Raw genomic sequence first — 20,596 nt, forward strand, 5'->3', positions numbered from 1 at the left:
TCTGTGACTTGCCATGGTCTACACTGCACAAGGTATCAGACGTGATGACCATAATGAGTGCTCCATTATACTGTAAAATATACAAACCCCTTGCCTCCTCCCTCTTACATCACTGCTCCACTAATAAACATTCCATATTGAGGAAGTGATGAAGCTACGCATCTTGTATTAGCCTATCTCTGTATCATAAACAAAATTGTTTCCCAGAGACAAACAAAAAACCCCACACCTGCCTGCTTCTACATTTTCAATATTGCACTTGCTATAAGGATTTAATCATATATCTACAAGTCACACTTAGCATTCATTTTTGTGACCCGTTCTTGAACTGTAAGTTTTCCCAAAACCTGCTTCTGATTAAAACTTCTGAGATATCTCCAGTTATTCTATCTCTTTCTGTAGCAGAACTTGAAAACATTAGTCCCCTGTGACTATGTTATAGGTAGTACAGTTGTAGAAAAAAGTTTCAATAATAAGGGATAAAAACATTATTTCAATTACTTAAAAAACACTAAATATTCTCATAGTTAGAAAGTTAAAGATGGGATAAGAAAACATACTGTCCATGAGACCAATATAAAATTTCTAATTCAGACTTTAGAGTTATCATTTGTAGAATACATATAATATGAAAGGGCATGATTTGCCATGTACATTATGAAAACAATGTACTATCTTCACCTTAGAATGGAACCAATAAACTTCATGCAATAGAGTCTAATTTATGGAGGAGTGTAACTGCCCTTGACAGAACTATCCACACATTTTTATTAATCCTTTGAGCGAATTACAACACTGAAAAAAATAAACAACATACTGATAATGAATTTACCTATTTCAGCCAATTTAGAGACGTGGACAAGAAATTAGCTTTAAAATGCCCACCCACATACTTAGAAACATTATTTGAATTTCTGAAAAAATCATTCTCTCTCATGCTTATGATTAGAAAGAATTAAGGATTTTGCAAAATGTTAGTACTTACTTATCTCCAAAGAATTTTCTCCAGAAATCTGCAGCATCAGCTTTGGTGATACGGAAGTTATCACCCTGGAACTGGCCATTGGGAAAAATAGCCTTGATTTCTGCTAGCATGTGGCTGAAGATGAGGGACAGCTTTGTCAGGTTTCTCCTGCAGATACAATAGGAAAAAAAAAAAAAAATCACATAAAATCCTTAAAATTTAATAAACTGAATCAATTTTTCAGTATCTCAATATATCCTGCATATTTGTGTAATAATCACTGTGTGACACAAGAAAAACACTGATATTTCAACTGAAAACACAAAGAAATACAAAACAGTAGTTTGTGTTTCCATGCACTTCTGAGGACATATTTATCATTAAGTATTCATGAATATAAAAACATCTGTTCAGCAACAGAACAGATCTGAGGTCTCAATGGCATATTCCAGATATATTTCTGATCCCCATAAAGACTAATCTTGTGCACTTCTATTTCATTTAATCATTGCAGAAGCAGGAATTTATACTAATTTGACAGCTAATACATTTAAAAAAACCCAGCCACACCAAAAAACTCAAAATATAGATTTATGTGTGATATCAAACCTATTTCAGTCCAAGTTTCTAGAAACACAAACACAGCACAGGACTAGGTTTATTCTTTTTTCCTATGACAATTTTATTATTTTTATTCTTTCCAGTCTTTCCTTACTGCAGCTACTTCCTATTCTCTTTTTAAATGCCTTCTCTTTAGTTAAAAACTTGCTTTCAGTGGCATGTTAGAAACAACAATAAAGCTTCTTTGCTACCAGCTCACTTCCATAAGCTTTCCAGACTTGTATCAGTTAATTAAAAATTATTTTGGTTTTGACACAGAAATCCCAATTAGTATCATGCAAAGAACGCAGCATCTTTAAAAGCAAATAATCCTTTTGTATGGAAAAATCTGTGGGAGATGGTGGGAAGAGGAGAGAGAAGGGTGAAGCAATCTTTATGAGAGAGTTTCCTTCTGGATATTCCTCAGATGATCCTTGTAGTAAAAAAGCAGTATTCTCCCTCCTGATATATGAAATAGAGACCATGCAGGAGACTGAGCTGTTTCTGATGAAGAATTTGTATTCTTATGTATTTTAATGAGTTAGAAGTGTCCTGTGTCAAGCCCATTCACCTTTCACAATCTCAGGTACTGCTTAATAGTGCCTCAAATAATTTAGAGAGAAACATAATAAAATGCTTATCAATCATGTAATTTATAACTGCTTATAGGCAGTATTTTAAATAAATTCAAGTTTATTTGTAAGTCCCTAGGCACATGAAAAGATTAAGGGAGACACATGCACACCAAATACCTTTCAGAATACTCAATATCTCAACAAAATAGTTGAACAGATTTCCTAGGGTCTTCCTAAAAAAAACACTCAACGTAGTACTGAAGCAGTAATTATTTCAACTACATTTGTGAACAACTTATAATAGGGATTCCTGTGGAAGCTGTGTTGCAGATTTTACCAAAGGTTTTGCTACCAGGAAAACTATAATAGTTATTTTGAAAACATGAGTAATGTAAAACAAACAAAACGAACTCTGATGAGTACACTATCCCTCCCCTCACAATTCAGAATAGTTGTAGGTCTAATTCTTATAGAGTCCTTTAACTCCTCCAGAATAATCAGATGTCTGTAATTATGACACCCAACTGTTCCGTATTTTCTGGATTTGTTCCTTGCTATCCCCCTTCCTATTTCCTTTCTACTTTAATTACACACATGTGGCTCTTTATTATTTTGCTCCTCAGAACTCAAGCCTGATGCAAAGAGCAAGCAACAGATATTTTAATGTGGCTTCCTCAGCCTGTCCTAGACCCAAGATTAAGCAAAAAGCTTTCTGTACTCAGGACAGATGGCGACATGATTCGGTGCAAGTTTGAACAGAGCTCTCCCTTGCCTGATACACCATGTATTTGTCTACACTAGCAATGCACTGTGCTGCAGGGGTCTTTTTCATGCACAGCTTGTTGGATTGGTGAGGCCTGAGCCCTGTAGTGAACTAAGGGATGAACTCACATACAGGTGCCATCTGGGGCACTTCCTTGCCCAGAGCTGGGGGGGGGGGGGGGGGGGGGCTGTGGCTGTATGCATGAGTCCAGGCACATGCATTGCCTGTTCAGTATAGCTGCACAGTACGTGACCAGAACCAAGAACTGGTAGGAACTGGACAGCAAATGCACAGTATAGACACGCATCCAAATGGTTGTATCTAAATCACAAAGCCTGTTCTTTCCGTCTTTGAATAGCACCAGTCACTAAGTTCATCAATACACTTTTGTTTCACTATACAAGTTGGCTAAAACAAAAGTCGAATTATTTGTTTGTATTTGTATAAACAACAAAAAAAGTTTTAATATCAAACTAAGATACCTTCTTTTTATCTGACTGCAAAGCTGAAACTTGAAACCAACTAGAACCTTATCTGTGCCTGAACATACATCACAGCATGTATACACAGCAGAAAATGGCAAATTCTTGATCATTTATATATATGGTAGCTGTGTTTCCTCCTTAATTTTGATTCTTGCTCTACCAATTTATTATCTCCAGTCCTACTTTGGTATCAAATAATCACTTATATTTTTTTTCTTTAGAATTATAAAGCACATTGCACCATTTTTGCCTAGACATGCTTATGTGTTACCAGATCTCAGCAACTTATTGAGACAGAGATACAAAGCTCAATGATTTCAGAAATGGGTTTCAAGAACTAGACAAGGTGCAGAGATGATGCCATTAGGATGGGCCAGTGATTCTCCCTCCCTGTGCATTTCACTCTCCTGACAATGTCTGGTTTAGCACATATACTTTTGTTGTCTTGCAGAGCGCTTTCCCGGGGCATCTCAAGAAGCACATACTCTACTTTATCCACTTGACAGTATGTGTGAGTCCATTTTCTAAGTTAGGATGACTCCTTTTTCTCCCCCCATATAAAGATGGAGCAGTGCCAAAAATTTTCCATCTTATTTTCCATTCATAAGTGCAAGACAAGGTATTCAAGCCCTATTTATTTGTAAAACAACAACTAAAACCACCAGCTTCAGCATTTTGGTGAATAATCCTAATGGAAGCCAAAGAACTGGTCAATCTGAGCCACCTATTTTAGGTCTCATTCCCACCATGAGACTGTAAGGAAAGCAATCTTTATCAGTTCAGTCTGCATCTCTGACTGTAACGCAGGCCTTTCTTCTCCTGGTCACAGTGAAGACTGGAAGAATGTTGTAGCAGCAGAGGCACAATTGTACTGGTAGTCTGGCGGCACAGAAGAGTCTGAGCAGATACATGCTCTGGAGAGACCTTTTGACTCACTAGATTCTAGGAGGGAAGAGATACCTTAAGGGATCATATTTGAGCTACAACTCAAAAAAAATGGTATCCAAATTATAGAGAAAAAATGGTTTTAATGCCTCAGCAGCCAGCCTTCAGGGTTTAAAATTATACTTTCACTGGCAACCTGAAGCAGGTTAGAGGTGGGATTTCTTTCCTCAGCTCTGTTACACCTGGTACAGAGCACAAACATCATCTTGATTTCTGCAGAGAGAATGGGTTTCATGCTGATGAGAAAAACCTTATCTTTCAGAAATCAAAATAAAACAACACTGCCTCTATACCAAATTGAATAGAGATGATCATTCTCCACAATATAATAGGTACTGTGGTAAGATTTAAGAATATTTTAACACTAAATGATGCTATATCAACTGCATTTTATATAATGCATAGTGTAAGTCTCTTTCATATTATTTGCAACATACTCAACACCTATTACTTGATGTCTTTCCTGTGATTCATGCTTAGCTTTTGCTGACTTTCTTTTGGCAACTCAAACCCATGCCATACAGTTCAAACCCCTTGTAGAATTTGACTTCTGAAGTACCAGTTTTTCAGTCATACTCTATTAATTTGTTACCAGACATGCTTGTAGATGACAGATCTACTGAAGAACCAAAAAGGTTCGAACCAACCCCAGAATGCCTAAGATATAAAAATTAAAACCTGAATTTTCATTTAGTGTAAACCTGTAAAGGTCTATTGAATCAGTAAACATCTTTTGGTTAATTAGAAAACAGGTGCATTTTCTTAATTTCAAAATTAATCTGTCTTTTGGAGTTATACCTCATCAGCAAGTTTTCTACAATACAGACAGTAATGCCTGAAAACAAGAATTGTGAGTTTGTTCACTTTTCCGTAAATGACTATATTCTGAATCGATTTTCTCTTCAACTCTGGGGAGGGAGGGGTCAGGCTACAGAATACTGCAAAGATTTCATACCTGAAGGACTTTTCAAATACCCAGTCATATGTGATTTGAAAACAGGGATTAATAATGTTAATATTATAACATCCCAGCCATAACCAGAGCAGCAGCAGCTAGTACTAGGTCTGAAACAGTCCTACCCTCCTGGATCTATTAAATGGGAAAGCGAAGCATGACCGGCATGTAGTAACAGAGGTAAATTTTGGCTGTGCCAAGGCTGCAATCACTGTATGAAAGCTAATTTTACTTTTTGGAAGGTAATATGGTCTAGCAAACACAACTGGATAGGGAATTGGGCAGTGTCACTTCCTTTCCGCCACTGGCCTGATTGATGAGGTGGGAGGAACACCTGTGTCCTGCATTTACTGCCTGCCTATGCAGATGAATGGAGTAAAATACTCGGAGAGCTCCAAACAAATACACTTGGCAGAATCAGCATCTAAATAAATATACAAAGCAAAGCATACATCTGTGCCCTGATCCTTCATTATTAGTGGATTTCACAGATGATAATGAAGACAAAGTTATTTTAGCAATAAGTATTTATATCTCATGCAACAACTTGGAAATGCATAAACCTGCTTACATACTGTATGTGTATATCAATACTTTCATGCTTGTATATTACTATGTCCCATAAAAACCAATTATTTTTATTTTACAACTATACATATTTCTAGAAAAAAAACATTGTGTAGAAAAGAAGTCGGACTGTATATCTTTGCAGTTATGTCATTCCAAAAATTAGGTTACTGCTGGGTTTCCTTCTTCATTGCATCTAGTAAGCGTTTATCTTTCTGCATCCACATAGATATACTTTGTTAAACAACAACCTGCTGTAATAAACAATATATCAACTCTCCAAGCTCCTATAACTCAATCCACTGGCACAGAAAAACAGTCTTTAGAGCTAGAATAAAATCCATTTGGCAGCTAAGAATATTTTCCAGATAGATCTGACAAAAGTATACCAGACTATTACTAAATAACAGATAATTCTTCTAGAATTCTTATTTAGAATAATTGTACAAAGACAGCTCTGTTAGCTGGCAAAACTGCAAATCATAACTGCTTATGAACCAAGATAAAAGGAAGTTTGAAATGTTTTCATAAGGTGAACTGTTTAACTTTTAAAAATCCATCCCCCCCAAATATTAAAGCTTCAAAATCCAAAGCATATGTACAGAGCTCATTTCACATAATTAGTTATATTCAAAACAGATTTCTGATCCATATGTTCAAGTTGCAGTAAAACAAGGGATCCTACAAAATACATGTTACTAATTTAAAGGGACAGAACAGAGTCTGGTGATTCAGGTACAAGAGGGAAGTGGAGACCCACGGTTCGAGCTCTTCCATGCTCTCCAAGAGTTCAACCTTTACGTTTTGTGCCCCAGGCTTCATTCTGTGAAAAAAACCCTTTGCAAATTATTTCCCATTTGTATTTTGCCACCATGAGGAAAATTATGTCCATGATGCCCCTTCACAGATTATACTTCTGCCATTAACTACAAGTGATACAGACAGGAATGCACTAAATTCAGGACAAATCATGAAAAAACCCCAGTATTTCTGAAGTTCTCCAGAAGGCACAGGAACATAATTAAAAATAATATATGCTGCTAGCAGTTCACTCATGATAATCCAGTATAACCCTGACTCATTTATCCCCCTTCCTAGTCCAGAACTTCCCCTTTCATGGACAGTAAACATTGCAAGAAAAAAAACCAAAAAACACCAACAAAAAAAGCCAACACTGCTGTTTTCGAAAACCACTGGTATAGAATACAGTTAGATAGTCTTAAAAGTGGAGCTCTCCTTAACACTTCAGAGGAGGTAAAGGAAACCAAAGGTACCTGTCAACATGCCTGAAGAGAAAAAAAAAAATCTGTCTACCATCATACTTGGCAATCAGCTCAACTCTGGATTTATGCAATAATTTTTTTTTCTTTTTTTTAAGCTATATAAAGACAGGGTATTGTTCAGGGACTAAAGTATATGGGCCTATTCTTGGGCTGAAATATTCCTGGGACTAAGAATAAGCATGAGCTCTATTTCCTACTGGTGCTGCTGACTCATGGAATACAGACAAATAACTTAATTTTGCTATGCTTTAGTACTCCTCATCTGTAAACTCAGGAAAAAAAAAAAAAAAAGACTGCCTTAAACATGGTGAGGTTCAGCCAATAATTAAATTCATCATATGCTGAACATGAAAACCAAGTATAAAATGGTAAGAAACTAGCCGGAGGCAACAACTACTTCTTCCTTGAATCCTGGAGGAGCTGAGCTTATTGCGAACATCTCTCCATCAACCTCTTTGATAGATACAATGAGTTACTGTGCAAGTCTACTGCAGTTGTGCTATTCACAATGGATACCAAAAGATAAAAATGGCAGACTTTGGATAAGATTTGGGCAAGGATGTTTGGAAAAACAAAGCTGATCACAATGCCACCTTGAATTTTCCTCCATCTTTTCCTTTGCTTAGAAATCATTTTACATTAACACACCAACTTCCACCAGCAGTCTGGTTCCTTTCGTTCTCTTATTTTAAAGACCAGAAGAGTATCGAAATGGAAGAAGGCAATGCCTGAAGAATTCAAAATTTCGTTCCATCTTTCAAAACCGCTTATCAGCTGTCATTGCTTTTACAGTAGGTATTGGCTGCCCTATTTATGGAAAATGAACATAATATACAATAGCTTAGTAAAGAAAATGAAATATAGATACAAAGAAAGATGGCCACTGTTTCTCCAAATCTAAGACTCCACAAACCGATGAGTCTGTCTACTCACTACTCTCTCTCTGATCTTTCATTTATGAACTGGCATGCCACTGTGCCTATTAACATCTCTTAAGCAAAGTTCTATCCAAGGATTATATTTGGTTTTTGCTAAACACACACTCCATACAGCAACAATCATGAATAGCTCTTGTCAGCTGGGCTTTACAGCCCACGTGTTGAAAATTTCACTACTTCCAGTTCTGTCCATAGGACAGTTATCCAGGACAGATGAATGTCTCAAGGTACTCCTAAAGCGATTTAATCTCTTTTCTCACTAGTACTCAGGTATACAAAGGTAACAAACATGTCCATGAAGTAAAAACACAAAGAGTGTTAGCAGGAATTAAAGTAACAAAGGAAATATATAAAGCAGAATGCAAGTTGTCAAAAATGAAAAATGGTGTGTTGACAAGATAAAGATCTAATAATTTTCCCCATAAATAGTTATTATCTCTATTTACTTATACAAAAGGACAGACGTAACAAAAAACCTTTAGAGGACGTTACTCATGGAAAGAAACTTGAATGAAACTGGTCTGAATATTTACAAGTATAAATACTTTGTAAAGGATAGTCAATCCTATGACATTATAAGTAGCAACATAAACTAAGAGCTAACAGATTTGTTGATTTTACAACCAAAACTTTTAACTGAGCTGCTATATCATCCTTACAAAACACATGATTTAACATACTTAATCTGATATGTATAAAGATTAAAAAAACAGAGCTGAAGACTGATTTGTTTAGTTTTATTTCCTATTTTTTAACAGACAGTTGCTTTTGCACTATGGTTCCACTGATTAGTGGAACATAACATGTTGTTTAGCACTGTTCTGCTTTCTCCATCCTCGTCCTGCAGACGTCTTTGTCTACCAAGATCCAATGTTATTAACTGAACACTGACAGAAGCGTAAAGCCAAATATCTCCATCTATAAAACTGAAGTTGTCACAGGAATCCCCAGGAACAAGGTTAAATCCTGTTTTTGAAAAGTTGAATTAAGTCACTAAATACATAAATACATAAAGCTTTTTTAAAAATATGAGTGAATTATTATGAAACAAGGAAGACCCAATTAGCATGCTTTCACCACCTTCCAAAGCTTTCTTCAAGTGGAAGGAGCATTCAGGAGAACACTGGGCCAAAATAAGCAGTCTGTTAAAGGCAGAGGTGTGGTCAGTGTCATTTTTAGCACCTGATTAGGACAGTAAACACCTTGAATTTCATGGCAAAGAGTGGTCACTACTATAATGCATACTATCCGTATACTAGAATTATAACTGATAACATCAGCAGGTGTTAACACTTCCCCATATAATCATCACCCTCATAATTCCTGTGAGGATTACTTGGTTTGGAGATTATCCATGCCATGGATAAAGCACATCCATGCCAGGACAAGCAAAACCGCATGCAAAAAGAGACACTTCTGTATGTGGAGCAACTCAAGTGACACTGGAAGGGATACAAGGTTGAGTCTGGCACAAATCTTGCCACAGCCCAAAGGCCAAGGATGGCACAAGGAGGTACTGATGTGACTCAATGTTTTATCTGCTTCACAACAATCTAGCACGAGCAAAGAAAAGTGGTTTCATTCTGTGTTGTGCTTCATGAAGTTTGTTGTCATGTAGCACCAGGAAACTCAGTGGTTCTGAGGTGCTAACACCAACAAAGCACGTGTGCCTTATAGCACCCTGAGTAATAACTCTTAGTATCCAGGTCTGCCTGCTATCTGAGCAGCAAACAGTCGATTACACTTCACTTTTTTGGGTTGCAGTGTGCTATTTTCTTACACAGAAATAGTTCAGAACACGTACTGCAGGCTTGTTTATTCTGAATTTTCTATTGACTCTATTACCTCACCTTGAAACCTGCTGTTATTTTTCCTACATGAAATAAATTAAAAAGAAACTCCATAGAAATGAGTGACCTAAGCAACAGGCAATATAAAATATTTACCTTTAAATTCAAAGCCTATTGAATCCTACAAGTGTAGTTTCTCATGTAGACAAGTCTTCCTGATTGTTAAACAGTTAATCTAAAATTTTTCAGACTTACTGCTCTTGTCACATTCAATGACTGAGGAAAAAATATGCAACACAATCTAGCCATTTCTGAAAGCAGGACTGGTAATACCTTTTGCTGACATTAAGAAGGTCTGGCAAACTAATATGCATATATGTCTTTTTCTCAAGTACCTAAATCCAATTTTGATATTTAACAGGAAATGGTCTTTGGATCACATGTACCTCCCAGTACTCTTGTGAAAACTTACACAAATTTGGCTATATGATGAAACTGAGAAAAATCTTATCCAACAGGGTCCAAGACAAAATTCAAAATTCTCAACTCCTGTGATTGTCTAAATATGAAACATTTGCAGACAACAACTCAGCCTGAGCTAGCTTGCAGCTGTGGGGCACAACTCTCTCAAATAGAGAACTTTCAACACCAAAGAGGATAGGAAAAAATTTTTTCTCCATTTCTCTCAGTGAAGCCCACAATGAATGCAGAAAGGAAGACAAGCTGTTTGATTCAAGGGCTAAGACAAAAGCTAGAGAAGGGAGATGGAAAGAAATAGATGGCAACATCGAACTCGGTGAAACTTGAATTAAAAAGGCATGATAAATGCAGAGCAGCATAGGAAAGCCCATGAGAAAATGCCAGCGCTTCTAGAGAAGAATTCGAACAGCACAAAATAAAACAAACTGTAAGGAGATGCATTAAACATCAGGAACAAACGTATTATGGTTGCTTGCTATAAGTGAATATCTACCCTGTGCATTCAGGCCTACCCAGGAATGGAATAAGAAAATGCCATGGAATAATATTTCATACTGTATTTAGAGACTATCACAATGTACAAATACAAAGGGGACCAACCATGGTCACACATACAACCTTACTTCTAGCAATTATTTTGAGATCTTACCTTTTCAATTTTAAAATATCATAATGCAATTTTTTTTTTTTTGTGAGTCGTAAGAAGTGTCATAGCATTCTTACCAGTCAGATCTTCTGATACAGATAAGGGATAAAAATAACTTAGCATTCACTTCCACACATTAGGAGAGTAGAGAAGTATCAAAACTAATGTATTTTTTCCAGATTATTTTAAAATGTGCCATAACCTGCAGAGGTGCTTACTACCTGCTGTGTCACACATGATTTCTCCTGAGTGCAAGACAACAAGATTACAAGTCAACAAGCTGTTCCAACATTCCTAAGAGACTGGCCAAAAGGGAATTTTCCTGGCTGAGCTGCTTTTGAGACTTCGTCGAGAGACAATTATGAGCTGCACATTTTGCCCTAGAACTCAATTTTTTCTGAAGTCCTTGGATTTTACTTTTTCAGCCTGTCATACATCATTACTTCTACGTATTTGTTCTGTGGCAGCAGTAGGAGCCTCTCATCCAAAGCAGAGTTCTTTGTTGTACAAAACTAACCCTCTTCATCCCACATATCTCCCTGTTAAAAGTATCATCATTAAATGAGTAGAGGAACACTCCAACTCTACATCTTCACAAATACAATTTTTCAGAGACCTTCAAATATATCAAAATAAGAATTTTTACTCTAAGCCCTGAAATAAGATTCCATGTAGGCAGCCACTTTCATTAAAGCATTCTAAGAATTGTCATTAAAGCATTCTAAGCGTTGTTTTTCACATCCTCTAAAATACGTATTTACCAAAATGAAAGTCCAAGTGAGAGCAAAATAACCCACTGAAATAATCAGCCTTCAAACCACATCTCAAGTAGTTCCTAAAGTTATTGAATTCCTATCAAACACAAAAATTCCCATTTCCTCGGATGCACTTTAATCAAATCCACCTAAAATCATTCACTGAAAATGATTTAAACATTACTTAGTGCTGAGATGCAGCTTGTTTGCAACATTCAAGTTAACAAAAATCTCTGTGTACATAGCTAAGCAGTGTCACACAAATGCATATAGCACAGAAATATACAAAATAAGTATATAAAGTACTGAAACTGTATGCGGGTCTTAGAATAATCACTGTGTTTATTTATTCAGAGAATGTAAAGTGACTTTCATTCAAAGAAGTTAGTTACCATCTCTGGCCAAAAGCAGTAAACAATACAAACCTAACCTATTCACTTTCATATATACCCTGAGGCAATCAGCCTCCTGTCCTCTCACATATCAGGAGCACTTCTAAACCATTTAAAACCAGATACATTGCTGCCAGGTTGTGTTAGGAATTTTATCTGTACAGAACAGCAACGAAAAAAGAAAACAAACACTTGGTTCCAAATTGTTACTTGAAATAGTTTCATGATACGATACCCACTTAGAGCCCACGAGGATCGGGTCAGTAGATATCTAACAGGACAATTAGGAACAATCTGGCACCAACTGGGAATACAGCACCGACCCTGGGAAAAGTCTTTATAACAACATGCGTGATTTCATAATAAGTAGAAAAAATAGAATTGGCTGAAGTATTTTCATCGGCAATTTGGATTGAGTAAAAGCAGGTGCTAAAAAATGCAGAGATATAGTTAGACAGACAGCTGTATTTTTCATGAAAACTGCAGCAGAATCTTTACCTTCAGGAAGTACTGATGTCAAATTTCAGAACAGAAGCCGTCTGTACAAATCAAAATAAAGCATTTTGCTTCTTCACTCCTCACCTCCCATGAGAAGCAAAGGAAGAGAACAAAGTGAACAAGATTGAAAACGATGCAAAAAACAATTTTTTTCCTCTAAAGTACAGTAACCAATGAAAAAATTTATACCCTGACCTGCTTATGAGATTTTTTTTTCCCCCCTTTCAACATTAATAAGCTTATCCTATTTCAAGGAGTACATTTATGAACATGGGTCATCCCCCAGTGCTTTCAACCAGTGGTGAAATTTTCATACGTGGACACATTAATATGGGAGACAATCAAACATTTCAAAGCAAGCTACATAGCCACGGCCTATGAGGGATGGTCTGGCATGAATAAATAATTGGGCTAGAAAAACTGATGCAGAGGGTAGGCATTATGGGTTTGTGCTAAGTTACACAGAGATCTGCTCTGTTCAGCACATTCATGGGAAAGCAGCTAGCATCAAGACGACAAAGTTTGCTGATTACATAAAGCCATTCAAAGGCTGTAAGGCTGACAAATAACTGCCAAATAGCTGCGGAGTGACTGAACCACAGACACGGCAGATGAAGTTCAATATACATGAAGGCAAAATGATGTATCCGAAAAAATAATCTTGACCTGATGTACAAAAGGGCAGGCTCTGAGCTGACCGTTGCCACTCAGAAGCAAGACTGTGGATTATGATAGGCAATTCCATGACAATATCAGCTCAGTGCTCATCAGCAATAAAACAAAAAACCAAATAATATGAATTATTAGCAAAGGAACAGAGAACAAAACAGAAAACATAATTATACCACCACACAGAATTACAGCCACCTCTTATCAAACCAGACATAAGAACCAGATGTAAAAAAGATACATCAAAAGACAACAAGGATTATCAAAGCTAAGAAATGGCTTCAAACTGAGGAAGAACTGAGTATGCTGGGACTCTTCATATTGGAGAAGTAACCATGGAGGAAATCTGACAGAGGTCTACAAACTGCAAGTGGCATAAGGAAGATGGATAGGGACTGACAGTAACTTCAGATTAAATGAATCTGATGGGATTCAACAAAATTAAATGAAGCTGATGGGAAACAAGCTCAAAAAAATCCCTGATTCACAGAAGTTGTTGCCTAAGCATACTGTGGAGGCAAGTTTAAATAGGCTTGAGGGGAGACTGGAAAAATACCAGGAAGAGCAGCTTCACTGAAGGTTACTAGAGTAACAAAGCACAAGCAGCTCAGGAAATCCCTGAGCTAAAAATGGCCAAAGGCTGGGAGGTACTAGGGGAATGTACTATATTATGCATGTTTGCCCCACTTATTCTTCCTGAGGTATCTGCTTACACTTACCATGGAAAACAAGAATGATCATACTGATTCAGATTAAGAGTCTGTCTTAAGACATGATACTTACGAACATGGTAGCCTATGTTCTTATGTTCACTCTTACTTCACTACTCATACAATTTGATCCCACAAAACCTTTAATACCTTATAACTTAGAAATTCATTTTGGATGCCTTGGTGAATGGAAGCATCCTACAACTTGACAATCATTCTTTTTCATCCCCATATTTGGGATGGAAAAACTGAGGTTGCCCAAAATGCAGACTGTATCATGTGTGTGGCTGTGTGTTCCACCGGAGGGTGGCTTGGCAAAGTCTGGCAGTAGGAATGGCAATGGTGCAACACTGCATTAGGCAAAGATCCAGAAAGTACCAGGGTCATTCAGGAGCAGAGTGCTATGCTGTGCTTTAAAACGATAGATGCAACGAGAACCTAGAAGGGTATTTGCCAACACTGGAGAAGTGAGTAGTGTTAAGAACTGATGGCGAAGTCGAGTCACAGATGTCTTCCAAGATAATCAACTTTAATAGTGAGAGCCAAGTAAGACATCATTCCTAAAATTAGATCAAGAGGCTCACAGAGAGCAAGAGTCCAAAGAGGATGAGAAAAGGTTACTACACCACAGCTGGAGTGGAAACATCAAAATTCTGAGCAGCAACGTGCAAATCTGTACGTTTTACTCACTGCTAAATTTTATGACATGGCAAGCTACTAAAACAGTACATGAATACAATCACAACTGGAAATAAAATAGACTAAAATTCCTTCCAGTAAAAATATTTTTTAAGGCATGAAGGTTCCAAGAGTCACACCCGATATTTATTCCCCTGAGACTAAACACTTACACAGTTTTGCCTAGCAATGCAGTTTACTTTGTTACTTGCAAAAGTAAACACCTTCTGTGATTATGGATTCCTGGAACGACCAACCAGCCTCTGAAACCAAATTGCTTTGAAACAGGAACATAATACTAAAGACAACAGTTTTCTTCTATCAAACACAGAAGCATTCCAGTGCCTGCTACCAAAGCAAGTAAGAACAGAGGAAACAGCACACACAGAATTCACATCTTAAGTTGAAACAAACAAAAAACTCTGGATACTAAGAAATTCAGCTGTAAGTTTCTAACCACTCTTTTTTCGTAAGTCATCTTAAAATCACTGCGCTACATATTCTGGCAAATTCTTGCCACCTGAAAATACTTATATTAAGATTATATGAAACTGTATATACTATTTTTAGTTTGGTTTAGTTTGTGGACCAAGCATTTCAATTCCTCTAATTACTTGAATGCTATAGCTATTTTTTTTTTTTTTTTAAGAAGCATACATTCTAAAGACCCACCGGGCTAAAATATTCACAGCCAAAAAAATATTCCCACTTCTGGCTTTCAGACAGTCATCCTGGGATGACATCCTGGGAAAGGAGCATTAATTCCCAAAATATAACGTGTATTTAATTGCCCTTTTATACTATGAATAATAGGAAGACTGTTTAGATCTGAAGTGAAGGGAAACAGAGTTAAAAAAATAAAAGTTCATTCCTTCCATCTCTGGGAAGTTCAGAGCACCAGCTACCATGGCAGATGGCCTGCTGAGGTTTGGCACAATTCGAAATACCCATGACAAAGAGCTCCACTTGGTGTGGCATATTTGGTGTTGGAAACCACTTTCACGCATACTAGCGGCTTTCAGCCTACATAAGTGACCTGTGATATGAACTGGCTGACATAAATACTATTTCTGTTGTAAATTAGGATAACGAATACTTGCGATCAATAGCTATCGTTTGATCTTGTAGTCAAACAAATTACAAAGTCTCTATCTGCTAAAGAGTCTGAAAAAAATCATTACCAAAATAAGAACTATTACAGCTGTCTACAACAGTTATACACTAAAGAAGCCTGTGCAGCCAACTTGAACCACATCTCAATCTGTATCAGCAAAAAGCGTTCTGGAGATATTTTGTGCCCCAAGCCCCTGCACAGCCTGCCCTGTCCCTGGCTGGCTTCCCAGAAAAAAGCAAGGCCCTGTACACCAGTTTCCACCAGAAGTCCCACAGTACTTCTTCACTCCTCCTATTCCCTAATGGCTGAAAGTAAATTTTTCATCTGGCTCCCAGAGAAGAGAGAGGAAAGAAGGTGACAGACAGACAGGAAAGGGGGAACAGAGGAGGCAAAGGCCAAATAGTTTTCCTGGGGCTTCTTGCTTCCCACCCACCAAGCCACATTCCACAGCTCCACAAGGGAGAGCCCCCTCTTTTCTATTTTATCTTCAAAAAGATAAAATAGTATCTGACATAGAGAGTTTCTCTTACAAAATGCTCACCCATGGAAAAGGCTGAAGCAAAGCATGAAACATCCAGTGTGCTGCACTCTCGTGCTCTCATACCAGCCTAAATCCCACCAGATCACAGTAAACATTTGGGAAGGGAAAGAACCATACTTCATGTTAATACCATGAACATATAAAGTTCTCAAATACTTCTCCAAAGAGCCTGAGGATTAAAAGGCCTGGCTGGTATGTCATAGTGACTCACTGTTAAATCCAGAATATTAAAAGATTAACCAGCCAGAAGAAATTTTCATTTTGCCATGAGTGACGTTAGTTAAAAGGTAAAGAGATCTAGAGAAGGTATTGTGAGAAAAATGGCAGAAGAAGGAATTGAGAAGGACATTAAAAATATTTTTTTAAAAAAGGTGGGGAGTAAAGGAGGATAGTATAAAACCCTTTGAAAGCTGAGAAATTATAAAAAGTTAGAAATGAAAAGTGGAAAAAATATGTTTCTGATTCTTCCTTCAGAACTTTATAGTTCACATTTTCCTCCAAGTTTAGTCACCTTAATTGCACATATGATTCACAACAGGCTCACTTGCTAGTAACAGAAGATACATAACTAAAAAGGCAAAGTTTTGATTTCAATAGCTAAGACAGACCTCTGTACATTTGAACAATTTATTTCAGACAAAACGTACAAGTATGTGAAGAATAACTCTCAACTTGATTTTTCCAATTCTCGGCCTTTCTACAATCTGGCTGCAATGAGTCTAGTAATAACAGCAACAATGCACTAACACTGAGTAGTTCAAGATCTCACACTAGCTGTACATAACTCTCAGAGAATATGAAAGCTATTTACTTCCAAAAGCAAACCCTTAGTATACATTAGGAACAACGTAAATAATTTTGAATTGACACTAAACAACAGTTTCAATTTGCAATAGTTACTCAAAGAATCACAGCTGTAGAAATAAGAAAGTGTTTTCAAAATAGTTAATTCTGAACAGTCTACTCCAGCTTTACTTAAATGTTTTTAACAGCACATTTAAGCAAAATGCCACTGGGACAAGACAGCTCCTTTTGGAAGAAAGAGCAATGCTAAATAAATCATAGCTAATCTCAACTCTCAGCTCACTTAACAGTAACTTTGAGTGGAGATGAAGTGATAGCAATGTGTTCAAGAGAGGGATCAGTTTTCCTATGGAACAAAGTTGAGTCCCCAACTACAAAGTTTAATCAGCCAAAACAGAGAACATTAACATTGCAGAGGATCTCTCCGAAACAGGTGTGACACTCTGAGCAGGTGCTGGGAGGTCACAGACATCTTGCTGCAGGCTGGGGACTTGAGTATATCATGTGAGGTTCTAGCTTTCCACATGTGCACCTGTGCAAATTAAGCACCAACAAGTGTAAACCATCACCAATTCCAACTTTGTACAGCTGCAAGTGCATACACAGGTGCAGCTTCCCTGTGATTCGGGGCCAACACATTTAATGCCATGACCACATACCACCATTTCTTCCTCATGCAGCCCACAGCCAACCCTCTACAATGGGTGTTTAAATACTTACAATGATTATTTTTATCATCAAGGCTGTGTGGGGGGAGCTAGAGGGGGAGATTCTGGAAGCATTCAATAAAAACACCATCCCATTTGTACACGGGAAACTTAAGCCTGCTTTCAAGCTGTACTGAAGTAATTTCACAGTCAATTCATAGAGTTCAATGGATTCTGCTGTAAACAAGTCTTGGCTGAAAGCAAAGCTCATCCCACTGTAAATCTGGTCCTATATTCAGATGGCCTAAATTCCACCTAGTTTGCTATGTGCTTATTTTTGAAAACTCGAGAAGCAAGGCCCACTGAGAATCCATTGAGAAAAAGAAAAAAAGGGACAAAGCAGCACATAATCCCTTCTAAATTCCTTTGATCTAAAATTATGCTTTTCCCCAGGTATTAGGAATGTAACTGAAAAAGACTTCTCTTGATTTTAAAAAAATTAAGAAAATCATGGACATTTATGCTTTGTTTCAAGAACTATCATCAGAACACTTTTTTAACAACAGTCTTGTTAGACACTTTACTGCTTCTGATTAATACTATCTCACAAAGCTACAGAACTGCAAATACTTCCACTTAGGATAAAAAAGAAATTTTCCTCTGCTGCTTCTCCAACTTTTTCTGTTAAAACAAAACCAACTTAATTTTTGTTCAAAAATTGAAGATTCGCAGAAGTTTCAGGTCAAATATTTGTAAGGAAATCACTGGAAAGGGATCTTTATAGAAAGTGATGGAACGTGACTTATAGTTGACACCGTATACTCCATCTCTCTCTACATTAACCAAAAAGACCCTTTCAACATACAAATTCAAGAAAATCCTGAAATAATGGAGAGGGGCACAGAAGATAAACCACTGTATGACTTGCCATAATAACATCTTACAAAGATGTCATTGAAGCATTAATCGAAATACAATCAGTCAACATTTACCTGACTGCAAGGACTTATTCCCAGATCCAGAACTCAAAGGGACACTTACTATTTTAATAGGAGCCACAAGAGCTGTGAGTCTGACAGGTTAAGTGTTAAGGGACAAAGGCTTCATCTTCAGTGCTAAAAGAGCCTGCCTTGTATCCATGAGTTAATTTATATTAGTTATTCTATTATGAATTCCTAATCCAAACAGAGATCTGTAATCTTACTGAGATGAATGAGTCAACCTTAGGCATAGGTTATAATGCTGATTTTGTCTACCAAAGCACTTCTTTGCAGGTACCCTGCCTCTACCAGAGCTTTATGTGAAGCATCTACCTCACATCAACTTTCCATCAGTTTCATTAGCACCCCCTAACATCTTTCTCAACAGCAAAGCCATATATGTAGATTCAAACAAAAAACAGAAATCCTTGTTTCATTAATGGCTACAGTCTGCAGCATCCAGCACTATTTACTGAAATCTTGCCCCAACGTATCTCTTATACAGCAGGGATTAAAAATAAAGAAGGAAGTCAGAAGAAGTATCATTCCACAGTTTATTATCTGTCTTCTGACAAGTAATAAACCCTAATTACTAATCCTTAACTACTAACTTTTATAATGATTAGCTTCCATCATAATCAACTGAAAGAATAAGAAGGTCCCTCTAAAGATAGTGACAGAAAAGCCAAACACACCTAAGAAGATTTTGGTTCTAGGTGGATGTCTCCATACAGATGGCTTGCCCAGGTGTACTACTGTTAAACAGACAACAGAAGTCAGTGGCAGAGGTGCAGTGGATTCTTGCAAGGTCCTCCAGAAAGGGCAGCTAGAGAAAGGGCTGGAGATCTAATCAGTCTCTGTGCCACCCCTTCTGACCACAAGATATTTCATTTCCTCATCCAATCCTTCACTGTTCATAAAGGTTTCCTGGGATTAGTTCTCTGTGTCTGAAAAAGTTTCAGCTCGTGATGAGGGGAGGGATATGGCTTCCTGAACCTCCATCAGAACCGGTGTGTTTGTTTTGGGATACCCTTGGGGGCACTTACTGTCCCTTCTGCACCATCGTTCACCCTCTGGAAGCTGTGCAGCTTGGCAAAAAATCTCTTCCACAGAGAACAAAAGACTCTGATATTAGTTATCCTTCATTACACAGGACGTGGTGATCCTTTTATTACCAAATTCGTACAAATCATAATACCAAGAATATATGCAATATATGGTGGAATTTACCCGCAACCCATGTCATAAAAACAGCATGCTGCTTCTATGTGGTAAACTGTGTAGTAAATGTCACATTAGCACATTATATAAAAACCAGCATTTTCTTCTGTTTCTAACTTTATATGACCTTCCTAGCCTACCACATTCACCTCTGCCCTTCGATATTTTCTTTATATTACTTGCATTCATTTTAACATTTATTCAGTTGACTTGAAATGTCTTTTTCAGCTATGAGTAGGAGTGAGGTCAGTATCGGCTATCTGTATAACCAATAAACTAGTTCTTTCCTGTTTGCCTTTTGGTATCAGAGGGTATTGAGATACACACACACACACACACATATATAATACATATCAGAGGGGAGAGTATGTGTGTATATATATACCCTCTACATCTATATAGAGAGAGATGTAATTGGCAGTTAGCTGAAGAGGCTGAAGATGACGACAGTAGGCCACTTCCTGTCCAACACTGTAAAAAGACCTGAACTAGACGCGTGTTTGTTCAGATTCTAGGGCCCAAACATTTTCTTTGAGTGTTGCCCCCAGCCCCAGGCTTCCCTTTCATGTTCTCAGTTGCAATTAAGACTTCTTAGG

General features: G+C 37.3%; 1 protein-coding gene across 3 annotated transcripts in view; it reads right to left on the reverse strand.

Moving 5' to 3' along the window:
* Window positions 1-20,596, reverse strand: part of CBLB (Cbl proto-oncogene B) — a 132,961-nt gene that overhangs the window by 63,906 nt on the left and 48,459 nt on the right. For all 3 annotated transcript variants that reach the window (XM_074811478.1, XM_074811493.1, XM_074811489.1), the window contains exon 4: window positions 986-1,132. In XM_074811478.1, the coding sequence (XP_074667579.1) occupies window positions 986-1,132 (147 nt within the window). The remainder of the gene's footprint in view (window positions 1-985; window positions 1,133-20,596) is intronic.

Source organism: Strix aluco, chromosome 2 (genome assembly GCF_031877795.1).
Source record: "Strix aluco isolate bStrAlu1 chromosome 2, bStrAlu1.hap1, whole genome shotgun sequence".
In the NCBI taxonomy this organism is placed as follows: domain Eukaryota; kingdom Metazoa; phylum Chordata; class Aves; order Strigiformes; family Strigidae; genus Strix; species Strix aluco.